General features: G+C 35.4%; 2 protein-coding genes across 2 annotated transcripts in view; both read left to right on the plus strand.

Moving 5' to 3' along the window:
- LOC107567275 (reticulon-1-A-like) overlaps nt 1-6,676 on the plus strand; it is a 10,455-nt gene extending 3,779 nt beyond the window's left edge. Inside the window, exons 3-6 of the mRNA XM_016252920.1 lie at nt 3,064-3,133; nt 3,362-3,408; nt 5,846-5,904; nt 6,052-6,676. Of these exons, the coding sequence (XP_016108406.1) occupies nt 3,064-3,133; nt 3,362-3,408; nt 5,846-5,904; nt 6,052-6,127 (252 nt within the window). The 3' untranslated portion in view covers nt 6,128-6,676. The remainder of the gene's footprint in view (nt 1-3,063; nt 3,134-3,361; nt 3,409-5,845; nt 5,905-6,051) is intronic.
- A 3,441-nt stretch (nt 6,677-10,117) lies between these two features.
- Nucleotides 10,118-17,482, plus strand: LOC107567273 (rho-related GTP-binding protein RhoU-like). The gene is made up of 3 exons (XM_016252916.1): nt 10,118-10,516; nt 12,055-12,113; nt 14,919-17,482. The coding sequence occupies exons 1-3, from the start codon at nt 10,258-10,260 to the stop codon at nt 15,372-15,374; spliced, it is 774 nt and encodes a 257-aa protein (XP_016108402.1). The 5' UTR covers nt 10,118-10,257; the 3' UTR covers nt 15,375-17,482.
- Nucleotides 17,483-24,871: the final 7,389 nt, after the last annotated feature.

Raw genomic sequence — 24,871 nt, forward strand, 5'->3', positions numbered from 1 at the left:
TTATTTTTGGCCATTATTAGAAAATGGATTAAAGGATGGAAGCCCGTTTCCGCCACTGAATAAAAAAAAAAAAAAGGTTATTGCGACTTTGTATCTCACAATTTGGACTTTTTTTCACAGAATTGTGAGATATAAACTCACAGTTGCGAGTTATAAAGTCAGAATTGCGAGATATGAAGTCACAATCGCAAGATAAAAACTCACAATTCTGACTTTTTTTAAAGACTGATATGTTCTCAGAATTGCAAGTTTATATCACACAATTCTGACTTTATTTCTCAGAATTTATATCTCACAATTAAAAGAGTTTATATCTCACAATTATGACTTTTTAACTCGCAATTGCGAGTTGATATCACGCAAATATGAGAGTAAAAGTCAGAACTGTGAGATAAAAAGTCACAATTACCTTTTTTATTTTTTTATTCAGTGACGGAAACGGGCTTCCATATTTTTTTAATTAACTAGGGTAAAGTTGAAACTTTTTTTTTTTCATAGGGCCAAAAAAGCAACTGTGCAACTGTTAAAGAAACAATTATGGGCTCTGCTTTGGATAAATGTGTCATCTTGAAAATAAAATGTACGTTTAATGTCAGTGTGTAAGGCTGTGTCTGTATGTATTGATGTGCTGCAGGTCAAATTTAGAGTTGGACATCAGTTTAAGTGGGGAAGAGGTGCAGCACTACATGCAGAAGGCCATTGTGCTGTCCTGTTCTGCCGTAGACACAATAAGGAACCATAGGGCCAAAAAAGCAACTGTGCAACTGTTAAAGAAACAATTATGGGCTCTGCTTTGGATAAATATGTCATCTTGAAAATAAAATGTATGTTTAATGTCAGTGTGTAAGGCTGTGTCTGTATGTATTGATGTGCTGCAGGTCAAATTTAGAGTTGGACATCAGTTTAAGTGGGGAAGAGGTGCAGCACTACATGCAGAAGGCCATTGTGCTGTCCTGTTCTGCCGTAGACACAATAAGGAACCTCATCTTTGTGGGCAACCTGTTCAACTCCCTCAAGGTGAGGCCTGAGAACTGACGATCCTGTATAAAATTCATTCATCTGAATCTGTCTGCTAGATCAATGAAATATATTCCACATTGATGAAAAAGGATCACTCTCATAGAATGTTTAATTTTGTATTTTTATTTCTCTCTCTGTGAAAAAAACATCTCTCTTTCTGAATGTATCACATTGCTGGCACACATTCATGTTTCTAGTTTTGTGCTCTGTAATGCCTGTCAAAGATATTCTTTTCATTTCTCTTTTTTTCTGTCCGCTTCTATTTATTAAATTCTCATCTTATCTTTTTTGGTCTCTTTTCATTTTCAGTACTTGAATGTGGCATTTGTGGCTTTTGTGTTTGTTCATCATCCTCTTGAAACCCAGCAAAAAGTTTTTTTTATATATATAACATCTTGAGAAAAACTTTAGAACCACATTGTAATGAGAAACACCCTTATAATGTTTCATAGCAAGTTCTCATATTTCATAAGAATATTTTATTCAATTAATGTGCAGTGTCTCCCCAACAGAAAGAAACCAACTAATTTATTCTTGCTTTTTTGTTTCCATGAAAAAAGACTAATTATACATCAAATGATAAAGATAATTGCAAAATAATATACCTAACTGTTTCTCTTTCCATGACGTTAATAAATCCAAGGATGTTTGCATAACCACTGTGGTAATTAAAAAGGTCCTCTACAAAGGACAAAAATTATTTTCGTTATTTCAGGCCTCTCAGCTGTGCACTTAAAATAATGTCGCTCACAGCTGTCACTCTAATTACACTCAAGGCTTACCACACGAAATACTTCTGACAGTGTTTTGGGGTGTATTTTCAGGCACGTGTGGTCTATATGAGACTTGACATAGATTATCTCCCACACATTATGGCACAGAATTACAGAATATATGATACTATTCTGCATTTTGAGAGAAAAGTAAGGTTTCTAAATTCCTATTGTGTTTTTAGGCAAAATTTTATGACAGCATTTTAAAATGCCATAACAAATTTTCTACAGCAAAAATAAATAAATAAATACAATACACTAAAGTAAAATAATAATAATAATAATAAATAAATAAATAAAGATGACATAATTATTGTATTTTAGTGTGAGAAGAACTTGATGAGAAATGTTTCATATTTAGATCTCTGAGGTTCCTTTTTCACCCCTCCTATCCAATTAAACCACTACTTTTTTGTCTTTCTCTTTTTAACATTTAAATAAATACTGGCATTCACCACTTCATCTTCAACTACAGCCCATCGGCACTGGCGATACAGCAATCACGCTCCTCCTCCCTAGCTCCACTTGTCTATATCTACTTAATATGCTTCGTAAAATAGCATTTTTATCAAATTTAAAAATTAAAAAATTTCGTAAGCTATCTGTGAGTTGTCCGGAAATTATGTCTAGGAGAAACATCCGAGATATTAAAGAGATCTCTTTAGTGATTTCGTTTGTATTGTCAAAGTTTTCTGACTTTGTGAATGCATTTTTATTCTCACTATGAATAAAATCCTGATAAGTCTAGCTCTCAACATGTTTTTATGTCTTTGATTACGAAATATTCATAAATACAGTGATGATTTAGTATACTCGAGGAGCAGTTATTTAAAAGTGACCTAACTTTGTCTTTCAAACGCATCTAAATCCAGCCAAGCACTGCAAAGTCTTCAGTTGAAACTCTTAATAGTCCTCATGTTTCGGGGTGTGACAGAGTCACACTGTGACCTGTGTGGAATGTGACATGGGACACATGTGGTCTTATGTATGAGACGGGAGGATACAAGAGGGTCTTGTCCTGAGTACGGTTTCTAGTTTCAGACTTGGTGACTAGAAACTTCACACTGAGGAGATATAAGAGGAAGCGTTTTCTCTGGGCCAGACACACTGTTTTAGATAATAATCCCAGAAGATCACATCATGCTGTGGATGTTGGGTTTGACAGAATGCTGAAGTGGCTTGAGGAATCAGATTTGTGTTTTCTGTACACTGGTTTGCATACACAAACATTTAGGAATCGAGTAATGAAAAGTTTGTTTGTTATTCCCAGTTCTTGTTGCTGATGTATCTGGTCACGTTCCTGGGAAACCTCTGCAATGGCCTTACCTTGCTCATCATCGGTATGATGTCCGACAACTTTTTTTTTTCTTTTAGTTATGCTTTGTAACTTGCATTCGGTGGTTAATCTATAACTTGCAAATCTACACATATACAAAGGCCTCAGATATATGTTGGCCATTTTTTTCCAATTACACTACATTTACTATGAAGGATTGACATGCTTTATGATCAGTTAATGCCAAACGCTTTTTTTTAACTAGTCCTTCTTGTCATCATGTGCTCTTCAGGTGTGATTGCTGTCTTCTCTGTCCCTCTGTTTTACACAAGGCACCAGGTAACGCAGTCTCTGTGGGCTTTAATGACAGTGACATTTCATATCATCCATATTCCCTATGTATTTCTCTGTGTATTTTAGTCAGACATATTTCATATTCAAATAAGCCTAAGTACTGGATATAATAAGAAACACAGTTTACATATGCTAAGACCCACATGTTGTTGGTGACATCAGACATGTGATTAACTAGGGATTCATTTGTATCTGGATCATTTGCAATTCTACCACCTCATACTTTTATTATTATGTTATTTTGAAATCAACCTGGTCTCATAAAAATACTGTAGCCTACCGCTGGGTACTTTTCTGCAACACCGTTTTTACGTAGGCCTACCTTACTGCACGTTTCGCCGCAGTTTCAAAGAGAAATGTCCACTGAGTGGCGCTAAAACATGGGTTCAGTACGTGACCCTGGCACGTTTTTATTACGTTGACATAGGCTAGGTACCAATTATTGCTCTGTTTTTATTACGTTGCTTCAGGTACGTATTGCGGCGGTTCAGAATTCAAATATCCGGGGACTGTCCCTAAAAGTTAATGCTCTATCGTGTTGGAAACCAACCCTAAACCTACTAAGCCTAAACCTAATAAGCTCCTCGCCTCTCAAGTAGGCTACGTCTCCGTACTCCATGAGCAACCGAACAAACCTACCATCTGTGAAAACCCATAGATATATGAAGCTGGATATGTGCGATGATAACATTCAAATGCATCAGTTTTCAAATCTCCCAGCATATTAAATTTGTTTTGAAGTCATAATATTCTTCAAGTAATTGTGCGAAAATTACACTTTATTAATCGAAACGCTGTCAATTTGTGTGAAAAGGAATAAAAGGTGTCAGAGTTTTACTGCCTCTAGTGTTCATTCCTTTTGGAAACTGTGAAATGTAGCGTACTTATTGGTACGTATTTAGTGTCTCGCGAAAAAGTGCCCCAGGTACGTTTTTGCCATGAGACCAGGTAGTTTGAATCTCTGTTTCTTGAAAAACATATTGTATAATGCTTATAATAATAATAATGCAGTACCATACAAGTAGTTGTTTTTCACAGATTACTGTATCTTCCCATATCTTCATATATCATATTTAATTTGATATATGATAAATTTAATTTGATAAATGTGTTGGGGAAGTTGTGGCCTAATGGTTAGAGAGTCGGACTCATAACAGATTACCTAGCCTAATGGTTACCTGGCCTAATGGTTAGAGAGTCGGACTCATAACCCAAAGGTTGTGGGTTCGAGTCTCGTACCGGCAGGGGGGGTAGGAGGGAATGTACAGTGCTCTCTCCCACCTTCAATACCACGACTGAGGTGCCCTTGAGCAAGGCACCGAACCCCCAACTGCTCCCCGGGTGCCGCAGCATAAATGGCTGCCCACTGCTCCGGGTGTGTGTTCACGGTGTGTGTGTGTTCACTGCTGTGTGTGTGTGTGTTCACTGCTGTGTGTGTGCACTTTGGATGGGTAAATGCAGAGCACTAATTCTGAGTATGGGTCACTCGGACATTGCCTTTGTCACTTCACTTTAATCTGTACTTTCTGATATTCAAATCGGCTCTGTGTGATTAATTAAAATCTGTTTTGGCATTGCTGATGCTAAATCTGGTGTATCATATCTTCTCACAGCATAACTGAAAATGCTTTTTAATTTAATTTGTCATTTTAATTTTAGTTTTTAATTGACAGAAGAGAAAGTCTTGCTGATTAATTGTATAAATTTGTCATTGTTATTTTTATAATTAATTGTCCAACAATCCAATGATTACTTTATAAATAAAGGAATGATGGTTTATGTGCAGTGGTATGGAATAATATTAGATTTCTAAAGACACTATTTATAATTTTTTATTAATATAGTGGATTTACTCAGCAAATAATTTGTTTAATCAATAAAGCAAAAAAAGAAAAAAAGCAAGTAGCACAACGAATTAAACATGAAATTCTGAAGTATAAAGAAACATACTAAAAATAATATTAACTTCGAAAATAAATTTTAATACAAATCTGGTGTATCATATCTGAAAATGCTTTTTAATTTAATTTGTCATTTTAATTTTAGTTTTTAATTGACAGAAGAGAAAGTCTTGCTGATTAATTGTATAAATTTGTCATTGTTATTTTTATAATTAATTGTCCAACAATCCAATGATTACTTTATAAATAAAGGAATGATGGTTTATGTGCAGTGGTATGGAATAATATTAGATTTCTAAAGACACTATTTATAATTTTTTATTAATATAGTGGATTTACTCAGCAAATAATTTGTTTAATCAATAAAGCAAAAAAAGAAAAAAAGCAAGTAGCACAACGAATTAAACATGAAATTCTGAAGTATAAAGAAACATACTAAAAATAATATTAACTTCGAAAATAAATTTTAATACTAAGGTTAACACATCTATTGCTGCTCATGTCGCTCTCTTCTTTTACAGGACAAAGTGGACAGCTGCTTTATAGCAGTGCAAGCCCACATTGACAACATAAAGGACTTGTGAGTATAGCGCCATCTACTGCAAGAAGTGATCTTCCTATCATATCAGTGCTTCAAGTCAAGATGACTCGTGATGTTTTTGATCATAAAGGTTTATCTGACAGTTCTGATAATAAACATGTAATTGTTTTTTTGTCTGTTGAACAGCCTTCATCGGCTGACCCAGGGTGGCGGACCACCCCCGGACCCCACTCCAGGTGGAGCTAAACCCAAAGTCCATTGAGACACACCTCACAGAGGAGGAGGAGCTACAAGCTGTCACTCAAAAATGTCTTAATTAGCAGTTTGTGCTCAGAGTCCCGCCTCTGCAGCAGTGGGGGAGGGGCTAATGACACAGGGCCTTATATAGGAGGAGATACGGATTTAAGGGAGGACCATGCAAAGAACAATCTTGGATGAAAATCAAAGGCTTTGGAATTCTGAGAAGTTAAAGACACGTTTTAATTTCCACATTTCAGTATCAGTATGAGTGTATGAATGAAACACAGACCACTAGGATACTTGAACCACCTGTACAATAACAGCCCCTTGAGAGTTATCTGAATAAACATGGATGACTTCAGTGAAGGAAAAGCAGTGACGGCTTTCTGAATCCAGACTGACTGCAGTTCACCTGCCAGGAAAATAATGCAGGACCAGTTTCCAAATGGGGTTTTTACTTATGACAGTCTCGAAATATCTCGTTGTGTCTGTGTGTGTGTATGCGTGGCCAGCTTAAGCCTGTTAAAGTACCTAAGAGCTATTAAAACCACAATGTTATTTTCTTTTCCAATGTTTTGTTTCCTTGGTATTATTTCAATGTACGTTTGATTTCCAATCAAAGCAAATCACTCTCGCCACCCTACAGTATACCAAAACTTGACCGCACCACATACTTGACAGCTGACCTTTGTACAAAAACACGTCAGAAGAATCACCACGTGGCTTATCACTGAGGTCAGGTGAACTTTTGACCTCATGTGGCAGAATGAATCAGTCAAATGTCTTTTGAATCATAACATCCCTACTATTTCAAAAGTAGGGGGCTATAATGGCTTAAATTAACAGTAGTTCTTTTGGCACACAAAAATACTGTATGACTTCAGAAGACATGGAATATATGGATGAGATGTATGGACCACTTTTATGGTGCTCCAGAGAGAACAGTACAGATGGTTAAGTAGGTGATATGCTTCCATATAAGCCATATTTTAGGGACCAGAACCCTTGTGAAAAGTAGTACACTCTAACATACTTTAAAAAGAGTACTTATTACAAAAAAAAAAGATACTTCAAGTATGCTGTAAAGTTTATTGCCAAATACTGACAAATATTTAGCTATGGTAAGCTCAAATATACTTGAATGTGGTTTCTATTCAAACTTGTGTGTCATTCTTTAAAAATAGGTTTGTAATTACACATTTATCAAATAACGCTACTGTTAAAGTTATAATCAAACGTTTACATGTGCTTTAATATGTTAGTCAATAACTTTTGACCTCATGTGGCAGAATGAATCAGTCAAATGTCTTTTGAATCACAACATCCCTACTAGATGGCATTTCAAAAGTAGGGGGCTATAATGGCTTAAATTAACAGTAGTTCTTTTGGCACACAAAAATATTGTATGACTTCAGAAGACATGGAATATATGGATGAGATGTATGGACCACTTTTATGGTGCTCCAGAGAGAACAGTACAGATGGTTAAGTAGGTGATATGCTGCCATATAAGCCATATTTTAGGGACCAGAACCCTTGTGAAAAGTAGTACACTCTAACATACTTTAAAAAGAGTACTTATTACAAAAAAAAAAGATACTTCAAGTATGCTGTAAAGTTTATTGCCAAATACTGACAAATATTTAGCTATGGTAAGCTCAAATATACTTGAATGTGGTTTCTATTCAAACTTGTGTGTCATTCTTTAAAAATAGGTTTGTAATTACACATTTATCAAATAACGCTACTGTTAAAGTTATAATCAAACGTTTACATGTGCTTTAATATGTTAGTCAATATGTCAAAATACGTGTACTTCTGTAAAGCACGACAAAAGATTATTAAAACATAAGATTTCAAATGTACTAGTAAAACCTTACATTTGACATTATTACAAACGGCACTTTTTAAAAAGGTTTCCATGGCCATTAAGCAAAGGAGGGTCAGCAAGACTATAATTCCCTTCCTCCGTCTGCACTCTTCCTAATAACACCAGGAAGGCTTTAAGCCTTAAAAAGTTTAGTCACAGGCCTGAGTGGATGCTGATAATAACACTTTAATTTCTATTCAAACTTGTGTGTCATTCTTTAAAAATAGGTTTGTAATTACACATTTGTAAAATATATTAACCTTACATGTAATATCAAATAACGCTACTGTTAAAGTTATAATCAAACGTTTACATGTGCTTTAATATGTTAGTCAATATGTCAAAATACGTGTACTTCTGTAAAGCACGACAAAAGATTATTAAAACATAAGATTTCAAATGTACTAGTAAAACCTTACATTTGACATTATTACAAACGGCACTTTTTAAAAAGGTTTCCATGGCCATTAAGCAAAGGAGGGTCAGCAAGACTATAATTCCCTTCCTCCGTCTGCACTCTTCCTAATAACACCAGGAAGGCTTTAAGCCTTAAAAAGTTTAGTCACAGGCCTGAGTGGATGCTGATAATAACACTTTAACACATACTGTATGTTGTAATTTCACTTCAATTTTTCAAACTTTTTTGATGTATTTATTTTTTAAAAAACACCATAGACATTTCATTGAACTGATACCAACATTGTGTTTGCTGCAGGAAAACATGCTTTCATAATTATAATGTCCTCATCAGACATTAAGAGACAAATACATAATTTCAGAAACATATAATTAGTTTAGCATTTATTTACACAGACGTTATCTTTCTTTCTCATACAATTTAATGACAAACTAAGTTCTTTGAATTAATGTAGATCTGGTCCCATACAGTCAGTTTAATTCAAATTCAACGCATAGCCTATATACAGACACTGTTTCCCTTCATCACTTAACCTGAACAAGTCAGAATGAGATTAGAATATTGCAATCACTTATGCTTATGGAGTTTGTTCGGATGAGGTCACAGCTGACTGCTGTACTTTGGCCAGAAATGTGCTGTCTTTAAGTGCAACTTTCCTATGACCCTTGCCTTTCAGATCTGACCATAAAATCATTTTCAGAGTTTATCACCTGATTTTATGATTTAAAGTGATGAGACCAATCACAGTAGATATGAAGCCATAACTGGACAAATAATCAGTTTCCCTGAAACATTCTACATTAGCCATCATCTTACATATATACTAACATAAAACTATAGACTCATACTAAAAGTGAAACGTACTTAATCATACTGTGTGTCAGTTACTCGGCATCTCTTCGTTTCATAATATGTATACATGTTGTAGATTAATTTCTCAAAATAAATATGAAATAGCTCAGTTGTAAATATTGATCACTAGGTGGCAGAAAAGCTCAATTTAATTCCTAGTCGCCAAAAGGAGAAGGTGAAAGGCATCAATCAGATGTAAATAACGGCACATTATTCAATTCTGATGCTAAAGTTTAATACAAATCATCATTATGGTGTGCTGTAAATATGAATTATACAGTTTTCCTAAAGGCATTGTTATATTTTATAAATGCAACGTTTTAGTGATTTTTATAGTCGACCTTTTTATGCTTTTTGGTCACATTTAACAATCATAAATATAAATGTGCGAGGCCCTAAGTTGCACACTTTCCTCTTAGATTAATGTTAAAAATATTCTTTGATGAATCTATGTTTGCAAACCCCTTAAAGTAGAACAGGTGTTCTCTGACGTGAAGAGGACCTGACGATCTCAAAATAAGTTTTGTGAAAATAAAAAGATGCATTAAACAAAAATATACATTACCTTCCACCACACTTAAAAAGCTACAAAGCTGCCTTTCCGTTATGAATGTTTATGCTTGCAATAAATAAGACATAGGCTTAAAATGTAGGACATTATAGCAAAATGAAGGATATGCCATATAAAACAGTGTTAGAATTGGAGAGGTTCTCTGAAGATACAGAAACAATAGCCTTTTAGATCTATTAACGCACACACTTGCCGTTGTTTCTAGTGGGACACGCTTCATTAATATGCAAAGAGGGAGGAGCTAGTCAAATGAAGGCTGACTATAAAAGCTGCCTCTCTCACTCGTCACCCAGCTGTTGTAGAGTCTGCAAGGCTGTAGTTTTCTGTGGCGCTACTGAATATTTGGAACTTATGAAATTGACGCTTTACGCGCACTGCACCGGATCAAGCGCATTTACGCAGTGCTCATAGTGCACAGTTGTTTTGAGAGGGCTCTTATTGATGGTTTTTTCCTGGGTCACTCCATTAGGAGTGTGCGGTCCACCTGTCGAGCAGCGCGTCATGGATTACAGTAACCTGATGGCGCCTCCGGTGCCGCCACACAAACCCAGATCCCCCCGGCCTGCGCACTGCCAGGGGCGCCTGTTGAAGTGCGTGTTTCTCGGGGACGGAGCCGTGGGAAAAACCAGCCTGATTGTCAGCTACACGACCAACGGTTATCCAACAAAATACGTCCCGACAGCGTTTGACGATTTCTCAGGTGAGTCTTTGGATACGTAATTGTGCGTTGTAGCGCATCAGTTGCAAACAAATGCACGAGCTTTTCATAGAAATAGCTTTTTGCTTTTTGCTTAAGTACTTTTCAATGGATTTATGAAGTTGTTATATTATTGTTGTTATTATGTAACTAGTATGTGTGTGTGTATGTGTATATATATATCTATCTATATATGTGTATATATATATCTATCTATATATGTGTATATATATATCTATCTATATATGTGTATATATATATCTATCTATATATGTGTATATATATATCTATCTATATATGTGTATATATATATCTATCTATATATGTGTATATATATATCTATCTATATATGTGTATATATATATCTATCTATATATGTGCCTTGTTTGAATGTGTGAGCAGATATTGTTTGCTGGAGCCTGTGATGAGGTCACTCTCACTCTCCTGGAACCAGATCAGAAATCTCTGCACTGATTTGAAAGCAGTTACGCAATTCAACAGGTGGCACTTTGAGGGGGAAGAGCTAGGGCTGAATTAAAGGCAGATCATATGACGGAGATTTGGAGACAATTCCACAATAGGCGCTTGACGAGCAGAACACTTTGATGTGACAAACCTTCAGCAGGGCCTCAGTGTTACTGTGTTTCATGAGATCACTTTACTGTGGCATGTTGGAAAAAACATTTTCATAGGATTTAACAGCATGTACAGTCCTTCAAAACATGCAAAGTGTGAGATGCTGAGCTGTTTATGAGCTGCAGGGACCCAAATTATATCTGGGCTGTTGATCTATAATATGTACATGAGGGTGTATAAAATATAATAATAATAATAAAGAATAGGAATTATTGGTATTATTATTATAGAATAAGGATATTGAGAATAATTTTTATAATATTATTATTATTATTAAAGAGCATGTTATATTAAGATTATTACATTACAGACTGTTATTAGAAAATAATAATAATAATGTTTATTTATATAATAGTTATATTATTATTATTATTAGAGACCTTGTTGGGAGTATTTTGCACTCCAATATGAAAAAATACACATTGAACCTGAAAATCTAAATAATAAGCAACATAACTTTTATTGTTTATTATTATTATTAAGTCTTATATTAAGATTTTATTACAAAAATATATTTAAAAATAAGAATAATGCTGTTGTTATTTATTATTATTATTATTATTATTATTATTAAGGAATGATGTTTATTTTATAACAAACTGATATTTTAAACATTTATTATTAATAAAAATCTATATAAAATTTAGTTATGACCGTAATATAAAGAGATATAGTAATATATGATATATAGATGTATGTGTATATATGTGTGTGTGTTTACTTCATATATTTGATATAAAGTTGATTATTTATATATACACTTTTCTTTAAAAACCTTAAAATGGTCAAGTCTTAAAGTGGTGCAGGTGTGTTTGTTCACAGTGTCAGGTGACTAAATGGAAACAGGTGCGTGTTTTGGTAGTAAAATGACTCATCCTTTCCCTCTTTTTTTTTTTTTCCTCCAGCGGTCGTACAGGTGGATGGACAACCAGTGAGACTGCAGCTTTGTGACACTGCAGGACAGGTAAGAACTCCACTGCACCACCTGCATCCTAGTCTCGTACCTCAACTATCCGATGCATCATGCACCCCAAACAGGAACATCACATAACTAGATCTTTTTGTTTGGGGCTGGCATTTCTGTCACTCTCTGGAACCATGATTTGGAAATTGGATGACAAAGTGGTTGCACGACAAAATCTTAGCAATTATAAGAGCTCGGTCGAGGACGCCATACTGTGAGGAAATCGTAAAGAGAGCGAAAAGAACAATCCTCAAGCTACTGGCACTTCAGTTATTGGATCTCCCTCTCCGTTTCTGAGCCGTGCAGGCTTGGGCAGGGTATCATGTAACCAGCGGTTTTGCCTTCCAACTGATGTTTGTGATGCCAAATCTTTTTCAGCACTGATTATTTTCAATCTGCAGTTGTGTAACTACCTTCACATATCACTGAAAATCATTTGAAAAGGCCCCTGGCTGTACATTTATTCTGCTTTCCACATTGGAATATTATATTGTTTTGTTGAAGGGTTTTGTGAAAGGCTTTGAACCTCAGAATCTGACACTCCTTTGTCATGCATTACATGGGTTAACAAATAAATGACTCTGCCCTCTTAGTACATAACCTATTAATTCCTTTACTCAATGCAGAGGCAAGCTCAGGCAAACACGGGAAGATAAGAATTCAGTTTCCCAGTTATAGTACGACAGGCTTTCATATAGATTTCAAAGGGAAAGAACAAATGCACTTTGCCCAGTACGGAGAAACAAAGGCTAGTATGACAAAAGTCTATTACTTTCAGTTTGGATGTACTTCCATTATGTTGTGCATGTGTCCATGTCAACAAAAGAAAGCAGTCGTTGTTTGATAATAAAGTCAATCAGGCGATGTCTGTGCGTCAGTAAGTTGACCTTTTTTTTTTTTTTGAGTGATAATTGGAGGGCTGGGTAATATGACTGTATATACAGTACAAAACTGACATTCACCTGTGTATACCACAGTTCATCTTTCTTAACCCTTAGCTGTCACCGTCCCACCTGTGGGACGCTTGGCACTCTGTTGTTGTTGTCCTTTTTCTCTATAAAATCCTTTAGTAATCAACATACATATATCATTTGAAAAGCTTAGAAGCCCAAGATTCATCCTGTGAAAACCATTTTGAAATCGGACATTGCCTTACCATGGAAATGGTACTTTAAAATCTTTTGGTGGTCTCCTCCCCCTTTGTGGGCGGTCTCAAGTGTCATATTACAAAATGCATTACGCTCTTTTACAATCAAAACTTTTTATAATCTTGACAAAAAACATATCATTGGAAAGGTATTTTGAGATAGAATTAATATTGACAGAGAAATCTAGACATTTGTGACAGAAAAATGCATTAAAAAATGTAATTGTGTTTGGATGGCACCCGGTGGCTGTTTGTGGTATAACGCCCTAAATAAAATCTCACAGGAACCTCAATTTTTTTTCATATCAACTTCAAATTTGGAACATAACTTATTTAGACATAAGGCTTTAATTTTATACCAGTTTTAGAGTAAAACCTGTTATGTAAAATATTTGGTATATATAAAATAAAATGAATATAGTGCATTTTCTTTACAGTATATTTAAACTAGCATAACGTTTTGATACTTTAATTCTTTTAAAAAATTCACTTTTGCGATAATCTGCTGATTTTCCTTTTTAAAAAGAGACTTATGTCTGTATTCCAAAGTGTTCATAAATTACAACAATTTAAGTTTGGATAGTGCACCTGCATGCTTATTTAAAAAAATGGGGGGTGACAGTTAAGGGGTTAATATATGAATCCAAAATATAAAAATCCAACACCAAGCAGAAACAACAACAACAATAATTATTATTATTACATTTAATTAATAGTAATAATTTCTAGCTAGTTACTGTAAAAACTACTGCAGTGGCTGTTTAACAGTTATTTATAGATTACTCTAATTGGTGGCTAGAGCATATTACTGTAAAAACTGAAATGATACAGTATATCTAGCTTTACTTATTCTATACAGTAAATGAATTGCTGTAATAACCATATACCATTCATTACACATTCATTAAAAAAATTCATATGAAAATATTTGTGGTAAAATCTTTTACATGCATACATTTTATAATTCTTACATGCATTAAAATCATATTGGCTACACTAAAGAACATAAATTAAAACTAGATTAAAACACAAATTCATGTGCATTCAGTAAGTTTAATGTGTGATGCGTGGTTACTTAATAGTTAAATATGTAAAAGTACATTTAACAAAATATATGAAATAATACCATTTCAGCAGCTGTTTATTTATTTATTTACAGCATTATATTTGTATTCGCAGTGTAGGTTTACCTTCTTTGTTTTCATGTTTCAAATGTTATCTAAATCTTAGCATTTCATAATGAGAAGTAGATGGAGCGTAGACATTGAAAAGGTTTGGCTTCTTATCTGTCAAGCTTAATTGGTGTTTTCAAAGTTTTAAGAGGCCCTGCTCTCCAAAAGCTCAGCAGATTTATACTTTCAATTCATTTGTATAGCATAAATGGGACAGGGTGTGCCAGAGTTGAAAACTTTGGCCGAGTTTAAAAGATTAAAGCGTGAACTGTGTGTTCCACATGCAATGTTCTTTGCGAGCGCCAACCTATAATTTCACTTAATTGTTTCAGGGAATTATAAAACACCCCAAGAGCTAGTTAAAGGATTTTATTATTTAAAATAACAATTTGTAATCCCGCAAATGATTTTTGAGAGAGTCCTTGTGTTACGAAACCCTCTAAACAACAGTAATGATACTCTTTCCTCTTTCTCTCTCTACCTCAGGATGAATTTGATAAGTTGCGTCACTTCTGCTACACGCGGACTGACGTCCTCCTCCTGTGCTTCAGCGTCGTCAGCCCCGCTTCCTTCCAGAACATCGGTGAAAAATGGGTGCCGGAGATCCGACGGCGTTGTCCGCTCACACCTGTGCTGCTGGTGGGCACCCAGTGCGACCTACGGCAGGACGTCAAGGTCCTCATCGAACTGGCACGGCGCCGAGAGCAACCCGTCCCGGAAGAAGACGCCCGAGCCCTGGCGGACAAAATAGGAGCGGTAGCCTACATAGAATGCTCCTCTCTCACACAGAAAAACCTTAAGGAGGTGTTTGACGCCGCCATCTCCGTCGGGCTCCGACAATCCGATCGAAGATCCAGACGAGAGCGGAAGGTCCACAGTACTGCTGATAAAATGAAAATGCTCTCGAAGTCGTGGTGGAAGAAATATATCTGCATACAGTAGCGAAGATCAAACCCATCTTCTGAGGCATGAACAATGTGATAGACTCTTGTTTAGCGTCACGCTCCTCAAGCGGATGATGGTCAGTTGATAACGAATCAACTAAGGACAGTGTTGCTACTGTAAGGATGATGTGAATGGTTGCAAAAGGTGCAACTAGCTTCCCAATAACCTATGCAGGGCTGTTGCTAAAAGTCACAGGGTTCAGGATAAAGATTTTCTTCTCTGGGGCCATTGAGTAGATTTAGAGGACCTTATCTGCTATGTTTCCATCCATGTATTTTCATGGAAATTTGGGATATTGCATAAACACTAGATGGAAATTACATAAAAGTTGCACACTAGATCAATTTAGGTTAATGTCTTTTTATTCAATAAGAAAACATGCAAATAAGCTACAATGGAAACACATTTGCGAATTAATGCCTGGTTGCGCAACAAAACTCAAGTGCCTCAACATGTGACTGGGTGACCGATTTCATTGCATACCATTGAAATCATATATTATGTAGGGGGAAAAAAGGGTTTTTCTTTACGCCAGTTTTACCAGGAATTGACTATTTTGTTCTCTGGAACACATGAAATGGAAACGGTACTTTATTCGCAAATGTTTTATGCAATATTCCAGTCTAATTCGCAAGTCTGAATGCAAACATAGCTACTGAGACTCTTCATCACAAAGCCTGGGATGACATTCCCAGTTGTGCTCCAATAAACAATGCTGACTGTACAGTATGAGCGCTCGAAATGGCTCAACTGGATAGTGAAGAACACCGTTGACCTCTTCCACAGCCAAAACCCTCTGATTATGAATTTAAAAATCATTTACTGCTTTTATTTTTTTAACCAAATACAGTGGTGCATTTCTATTTATTTACCCATGTCTTCTACCTGAGAAATGCATGTATGAACGTTATGCAGCCACATGTTAATGATGCTAGCATGCTAACACTGGTGATTAAGCCCCCTTGCTGAGGTCACAAAGGCAGTCCTGTGGCTGTTTATGCCCACTCTAAGTGGTTCTTCTATTCCATCATGCTGAAGTGTTCAGTCTGTAACTGAACCTACTTGTAACTGTAGTCCACCTTATGATCATTTGGAGTGTAACCGCAAGTCTTTGGTTCCTGGTTAACACAGCCTTGAAATGGATGACGTTCAGTGAACTCTTGTTTACTGTTAGTCACAGAAAAGTGGACCTGTTATCCATAACACATCACCTTTGTATGCCATACAGTGCATTGCACTTGTGATCTCTTGTTAACCCCTATTGCAGTGCTTATATTTGATTTGATTAACACTGATGTGCCATGTTGTAAAAACTCTAGTACAAAGTTCTTTGGCTATGTGGCCTCCTGTTTAACCAGCAGTGACGGAGATGATCAGCCAATGAGATGTTGAATTTGCTTCTCATTATTCAGAAGCCCAATCAGAGTCATTCAGTCAGAGATCCGCCACAAACGACAGAGCGCAACAGTAGGGTTCAGGAAGTAAAAATCCCAATCAACTTTCCCCTCTGTCTCAATCAAAATTAAGATTCTTTTGTACAGTGAAGATTTCAATATTAACTATCAAATGGCCAGTGAAACAACACATTTTTTTTTTTATTATTATTATTATTTTTTTTAAAGCTCATCCATTTTATATCGTCAAATCAACAATAAGTTCATTCCATATGCACCATACCATGGAGCAAGGGCCCTCTTGGAATTGCTCCATTTATTATTATCCCCCCCCCCCTTTTTATTTAATATGGAATATTTGGTTCAATTATTTTTCATTATACTTTATTGCAATGTTTATATTTTAATTTATTTTTTTAAGTGGGAAAATGAATAGGGAAGAGACTTCCAGAACCAAGGCCTTAAGCGGTTGGTCACTGTTGTGCTCTGTACATCTATACATCAGGAAGCAGCCTTTGTTTTTATGTACTTTATTGCCACCACTATAATACTATCAGGGTAATCTACTTTTAGATTTGTACATTTTATGATTGCATTTAATTTTATCTTACTCTATAAACACTCCTGTTGATGGTACCGCGTGTATGAGTGTTTTGGTTGCTGACTGCTATCCATGTTTTCCATGGAAAATAAATGTGACATTAATTAAAACCTGAATGTGTCTTGCATTACAGTTAGCATTCAATGAAATCGCCTACAACAGCACCATTTATGACTGGGAGCATATACTGGGTCAGTTTTGCTTTCATGATGACTTTAACATGCAATACCTCAGTGATAGCTATGTTATCATAAACGATATCTGGCAAGTGCATGTTTGTTGCAAAGAGACCATTTGAAATAATTTGAAATCAACTTTGTGCACAAACATCATAAAAGAATGAATTCACAAGTGTTGAGGAAAAAAATGTTATATTAAAAGGGAACATTTTAATAATTAGCACGTTAGCTATTCCCAGTGAAAATCAAAAACACTGATTGCACTTGCAAGATGTTATCAGATTAGTAACTCTCATGCTATCCAACCAAATTACACCAAATAACTAAACAACACAAAGTAACTCGCTAAACCTGCTCATAGCACATTCTTGACTGGACCGGTCTAAACCCTGAAGCCTAAACATTTTTCACAAAGTGACTAGCTAGCTGTTGACCACCAGAGAACATGAAAAAAAAACCACGCAGAATATAAGTTTTTGTGCTATTGGAATGTTCTGTGTGGAACGTTAAATATTCTATGCAAAAATAAATGTAGGTTTTGTTTTGTAAGAAATTTGTAAGAAATATTAGCTAGCTAAGCAGTATAGGTAGGTAAAGTTAATAGACAGTTTCTAAAAAGTGCATTAACACTCAAGTATTTGGGTAAATTGCACTATTCAGGGAAAATTTAAAATGAATTATTGGATAGTAAAAATCCCAGTGTTAATGGTTGCAGCTTATGCTAATTCCAGTGTTTATACTATTATTTTACTATTAAAATTAGCTGGTTGAATATTGATTATTTTAGAGTTAGTATCTTTGGGTTTTGGCGTTGGTTTGATTTAAAATGTTATGCATAACAGGATTATTTGAGCTGGAAGACTTTAGTAGTGCAGGTCACTGGGCCACATGAGAATAAGAGTACTTGCACAGATACAATTCTGATTATGTCTGCAACACTCTCACTGTAACCCATCATTAAGAGGCTTTGTTTTGTCACACAGAAAAGCCAACTGCACAGACAACAGTTTCAGTGAATGCAGTCTGTACCTAATTTAGCATAACTAGCATTCCACTCAGGAATAAATAACAGTTCCTCTCAAACCATAATGTGTACTTTTACAATGCAAGATAGACAGTTTGATATGGTAGTGCTCAGATGGTCTTGTGGTTGAAAGAAGATATCACAGTTAGCACATTCCACACATCCTAGAAGAAAATAGAGCATTTTTAATAAACGTCCCTTAAGGACTGTCTAAGATGTCTACATTGAGTGTGGTCAGAAAGAAACAACACATTTCATAATCATGTCTGACTGAAAAAAAGGTAATGTTGTGGCTGAAATCATCCGAACACAGATTTTAAATGACAACTTTCGCAAGGGTCTTAAAATGAACAATAGCAGACCCGAATGCAGATCATGTGACCTTGGTGTGACCAATGCTTGGTCAATCGTCTTTCACACATCTTATGTAATTTCTGGGAACATTTAGGTAACTGAAATGCTTGAACATTGACATATCCTGAAATGGACTTTGGTGGTGAGTTATGACGACTTGACGTCATGGTTAGAATCTGTCACTGTGGTCACAATGGCAATAATATACGGTTCCAGAGATGGCAGGAGTTTAACAGCAAATTGGCGCAAATCCTTTCTGCCTGTTGATGTGATTTGTTCGGGAATGTGTGTGTAATTGTGCACAGCCTAAAGTCTCTTGTAATGTGTGTGTGTGACGCAATATGTCGGGCCCCTTTAGCGGGAAAGCTGATAGGATTAAATCCAACAGCAGTGTGGTCTCATTTGTAGCACTGGTGCTGACACAAATCTGCTTTTAATGTACGTCTGGAAGCTTGAGGGAACATTGCTTAAGATACATTAAATCTCATTTCACACATAGTGATGGTTTCTAAATACCACAATGTTGGTTTCTAAAGACCAACCCATTTCCTGTCATAATTAGTGGTGTTTACAAAGGCAAGCATCATTATTAGAATCACTCATATTTAGGTTTAGGGGTTTAGAACAAAATGGAATAAAATGTAATACATTTCTGTCATCATTTACTTGACTTTGATGTCGCTCCAAACCTGTGTTACTTTCTGCAGTGGAGGGTGAAATGAGAGTTTTATAAATTAAGCGTTAGCGTTAGTTCTGGCAGGTCACGTGAGTCAAGCTTGCATCAGCTGATTCTCAGCTGATCACATCTACCTATAGGAATACGACACCTATCGCAGCATTCCTATATAAGCTCTATTCAGTATTATTCAGCAGCTTTTCAGCTTGCTCAGGAGAAAATTACCCTCCTCCATCCCCAGCTCCTCCTTTCGCCACAGTCAGGACTTGGCTTTCTGATATTCTTTGCTAATCAGACTCCTTTATCTTGAATAAAGTGTTACACTTAAATATAATTAAGTACATTAATGATATCTGCCTTGTTCTGTTCTCTTACCCCTAGGGGGGCTATTATTGCTGCTCTCCCTGCTCATTCATGACAGGCTGCATGGATGGGCAGGGAGTTTTTTTGCCCAGAACAGAACCATACCGCCAAACCAAACTTTATGCTAAGTATCTATCGTTTTGGTGATAGTGGTCATGACAGAACTGCTATTTTCATTAAATGAAAGTAAATGGTGACCAAGACTTTCAAAGGTTTTAAATGGTTTTTAAAGTTTAATTGCTTGACTTCTCTGAAGCACAGCATTTTTAGAACGCAGTGTCAGCGATCAAACAATGGTGAAATATGTCAATCTAGTGTGCAGGGCAATGCAAAAATCATCAGCAGGTGGTCATTGTTGCATTTAAAACCATATTACACAGGGCAGTGGCATGAAAACCCATCTGGATATGTACTTTTTAATAAGGTCAACTACTTTCAGCAACACAAGACACTGTAGAAGACACTAGATGTACATACAATGGTCAAATGCTTCTGTCCATTGCATGTTACATAGAAAAACAATGGAAATATAGTGCAGTGATATGCAAAAATGTAAGACGCAGGGCACTAGCATGTTTTTTTTTTAAGTCCAACTTCTTTTAACTTGAGAGCTGCATTTTTACAATGCAATGTCATGTGTGAGACACTGCAAAAGACACAAGTGCAGCAAAATTTGAAATGTGGAATGCAAAAATGTGCTTTATGACATCAAATGTCATTCGTTTTTTTGTGTGAAATGTGCAACATTTAAATATATATGCTCAAATCACACAAATTAAAGAATAGCATCGTAAATAGTGAAGAATAAATAAGTACTTACAGTCAGTAAAGGGATAGTTCACCCAAAAAAGAAAATTCTGTCATTGTTTACACACATTGTCATTCCATCTTATTCCAAACCTGACTTTTTTTCTTTTACAGAGCACAAAAGAAGGTAATGTGAAGGAAAATTACAGTCCAAACTATTTTGGACCCCATTACTATTCACAATGTTTACAAAAAAACCCCTCAAAAACACATTCGCTCACATTTTCTTCACAAATCTAGTTATTTAAATCTGTCATCATGTTTGAGATGGTTTTGGAAACGGAGCCAGACTTGAGCGTTTTTGTAGTGACTTAATGTTGATATGATTGTTTGATAACCCCTGATAAATTGCTTCATAGTTTCATTGGCAGGAGCTTTTGAATTCCTGCCATATGCAAGAGGCCATAAAAACCCATCAGTCTTCGGCACACAGACTCACACATGCAGGCACAATGTGTTTGTGTCTCACATCAGGCTGTGTTTCCCTGTCTTTTGTCAACATGGCTGGAGGGAGTGACACGTTTAACTTGCATATAGTCAAATGGTCAATGCCACTGCGAGGAAAGCTCAATGATGTTTCTCTGCAAGAATTTTTTTTTTTTTTTTATAATTTTGTACTATAAAGATATACTATATATAAATTACCGTTTTGTTTCAGAAGAAAATATGAGTGCAGTTTGCTGGTACAAAACTTGTCACCACAGTGCTTGGGTGGTTTCCAGAGCATTGCTGTGTTGTCACTTCAGTGTTTTAGGCAGTTGCTATACTGGCCCAAGTCCAAATATAATATAATATATAATATAATATAATATAATATAATATAATATAATATAATATAATATAATATAATATAATATAATATTGTCTCACATCAGGCTGTGTTTCCCTATCTTTTGTCAACATGGCTGGAGGGAGTGACACGTTTAACTTGCATATAGTCAAATGGTCAATGCCACTGCGAGGAAACCTCAATGATGTTTCTCTGCAAGAATTTTTTTTTTTTTTTTTTATAATTTTGTACTATAAAGATATACTATATATAAATTACCGTTTTGTTTCAGAAGAAAATATGAGTGCAGTTTGCTGGTACAAAACTTGTCACCACAGTGCTTGGGTGGTTTCCAGAGCATTGCTGTGTTGTCACTTCAGTGTTTTAGGCAGTTGCTATACTGGCCCAAGTCCAAATATAATATAATATATAATATAATATAATATAATATAATATAATATAATATAATATAATATAATATAATATAATATAATATAATATAATATAATATAATATAATATAATATAATATAATATAATATAATATAATATAATATAATATAATATAATATAATATAATATAATATAATATAATATAATATAATATAATATAATATAATATAATATAATATAATATAATATAATATAATATAATATAATATAATATAATAATATAAAAGCATCACTGATAATATATATAATTGGATATAATAGGGCAGTCATTCTTTAAGCACAAAATCCTCTCTCTTTTAATCATTGATTTAGTTTAGTAGGCATTTTCCTAGGTTTCCTTGGTAATAATTTTAGCAAAACAATATTTCTATAAAAAAATTTAAAAAAAATGTGAGAAATAAAAACAGACACAATTGAGACAATTGCTGGCATACAATAAGAGCACAAAGCTGTAAAATGGATGTGGATAGCATAGCTCACATAACTTGCTTTTGGAACAGTTAATTGAGAAATGTTTGAGTCCATCTTGAGAAGTCCAACTTTTGACTGAGACTCCAGAGAAGATGCATGTGACATTTTCAGCCTTATTTTTCTTGGTAGAAACATCTCATCTGTGTTTGGAAAAAGCCAATATTAAAGATACTAGATATCGATATTAAAGTGATTTCATTTCCCCCCCTTTTAGATAACATTCATCAAAGCCTTATCCTTCTGACTGGCTCAATGGAAACATGGTTTAGTTAATATTCAATGACCTACTGATTTTATTTCTCCTTGCGTCATTCTGTTCTTTCTCTCCCTCTCTCCCTTCCTCCCTCATTCAGTTTGTTGGTTTTCGTCCAATGTTGATGGTCTCTAGGCTGCTCTTTGATCTCACACATGATGACTGATAGCACCTCAGCCCCTGCAAAGTTCCCGATGCCCTCGAGACATTCTCCTCTGTTTGTGAATCAAGCTAAAGGACTGCCTTTGTTGCACAAACCAAACCATTGATCATGTGTTGGTGTATTCTGAAACATGCAAGCTAAACATTGGCCAGCCGCAAGTCAATTCCTTATCATCACCCCTTTCACCCGAAGTGTGCTGTCATGTGCTGGTTCATTCACAAAAGATATAGGCCATGCTGATGAAAGAGTTACTCGGGATCTTGCGGTTTCAGTGAATAACTGGGGATCTGCCAGGTTTGAATGGGTAAAGCTCTACACTTCATTGAAAAAATGGCCTGCCGTAATCATAACCATTAAAACTACACTTTCTTATTTCTTAATGAGGTTCTTCCAGAAATTAAAGTAAGAGGTCCCATGCTAGATGTTTTGGGTACTGTGAGACAAATACTATCATTGCGAGTGGGGGAGGAACTCTGTGTCCTTGGCGCTGAATAACCCACTTAAACGCAGGATTAGCTGTTCTGGATCAGAACCCAGCAGGATGGTTTATGACATGTTCAGACCGGAGTGGGCTTTTTGTTACGTAACCGTGGACATCTCCCTATGTGCAGCTCTTCATGCCGTTCTCAGTAACTGGGATTTATCTGTTTGTGAGATAACACATGTAGAACTGCTTGACTTCACTCTTCACATCGCAACAAGACGCAGATAAAACAAACTGTTGGTACCGGCAACAAGTACAAACTTGCAACCTAAGGAGTTCCTTAGTGAAGTCCTTATTATGTATGAATAAAATATTCTGAACTCATTTCATGTACATTAACAGAAAGCAGCAGCATCTGTGCCTAACAGAGTTGGGTATAATGCGTTACACAGTAATCTGTAATGAAATTACTTTTCCTGGTAACACAGTAATGTAATGCGTTACATTATAAATTTATGTAATTTGATTACAGTTACTAATGTCAATCAAATTACATTACTTAAGTTACAACTGCAGTGTTAAAAATATGAAGTAAAAATCATGTTTTGCGCGTCAGTATGCCCTTTCATAAATCACCGGAGATTGCAAGCTAAAATGCAGATGAGTCCTACAACATTTAGATGCAATGACAGGTTGCCTATCATACTTAAATGTTGCACTCGATTTCATATATTTTAGTCTACAAGTTAGTTAGTTCAACAAGTGAATGTGTACCAGTTTATGTCACAGTAACACATACGTAAGTAAAAATAAATGACTCATCAGAATGAGATCCTCCTCTGGATTAAGATGCGTCGCATCGCATTCTTCTTCTGAGGTAAATGCAAGGCTTATTCCTCACAGCGCGTCTTCTTCCAAAAACTAAAAGTGGCCGAGTAGCGCATCTCAAGCCTGGTTTCACATGGACGATTATCTTATAGAGCGCAATGAGTGATAGATGAGCTCAGACTGGAAAGACTGTTGGTTTCATACAGATTATTTTATCAGAGAATATTTGTTTTCGACATGCCTTACTTCATTTGAAAATAGACACTTCAAGCTTTCTTTAGATATATTTCTCATGTCATCTTCGTTCATATTAGTGATTCGTTTCAGGAATATATAAGATATACTGTAGGTTTGATACCTTGAGAAGTAAAGTAAACTTGAAAATAACTTGAAAGTAAAGTAATTAGTAATCTGATTACTTTTTAAATGCAGTAATGTAATCAAATTACAATTTTAAAGAAGTAATTAGTAATTTGTAGTGGATTACTTTTTTTGAGTAATTTACCCAACACTGGTGCCTAATATTCTATATTTCATAAAAAAAAATGATTAGGGGATTTTCAAGAAATCGTATTATCTGACTTAAGGCCTAATGTGTCAAGGCTTTTTTTTGTGCCAAAATGGGTAACAGCGACAAAAACTAGAAAATATTATTGCACCAAGCTACGCTATATTTACAGTATATGCTACACTATATGTAGGGGGAAATTTTGTATCACTGATCACTGTAACGTTT

Source organism: Sinocyclocheilus grahami, unplaced genomic scaffold (assembly GCF_001515645.1).
Source record: "Sinocyclocheilus grahami isolate Dianchi unplaced genomic scaffold, SAMN03320097.WGS_v1.1 scaffold1139.1, whole genome shotgun sequence".
NCBI lineage: Eukaryota > Metazoa > Chordata > Actinopteri > Cypriniformes > Cyprinidae > Sinocyclocheilus > Sinocyclocheilus grahami.

Excerpts from the sequence above, each read along its gene's own strand:
- LOC107567273 (XM_016252916.1), top strand. The coding sequence starts at position 10,258 with ATGGTTTTTTCCTGGGTCACTCCATTAGGAGTGTGCGGTCCACCTGTC. Across the intron at positions 10,517-12,054 it reads AGCGTTTGACGATTTCTCAG|CGGTCGTACAGGTGGATGGA; the intron begins GTGAGTCTTTGG and ends TTTTTCCTCCAG. Across the intron at positions 12,114-14,918 it reads TTTGTGACACTGCAGGACAG|GATGAATTTGATAAGTTGCG; the intron begins GTAAGAACTCCA and ends TCTCTACCTCAG.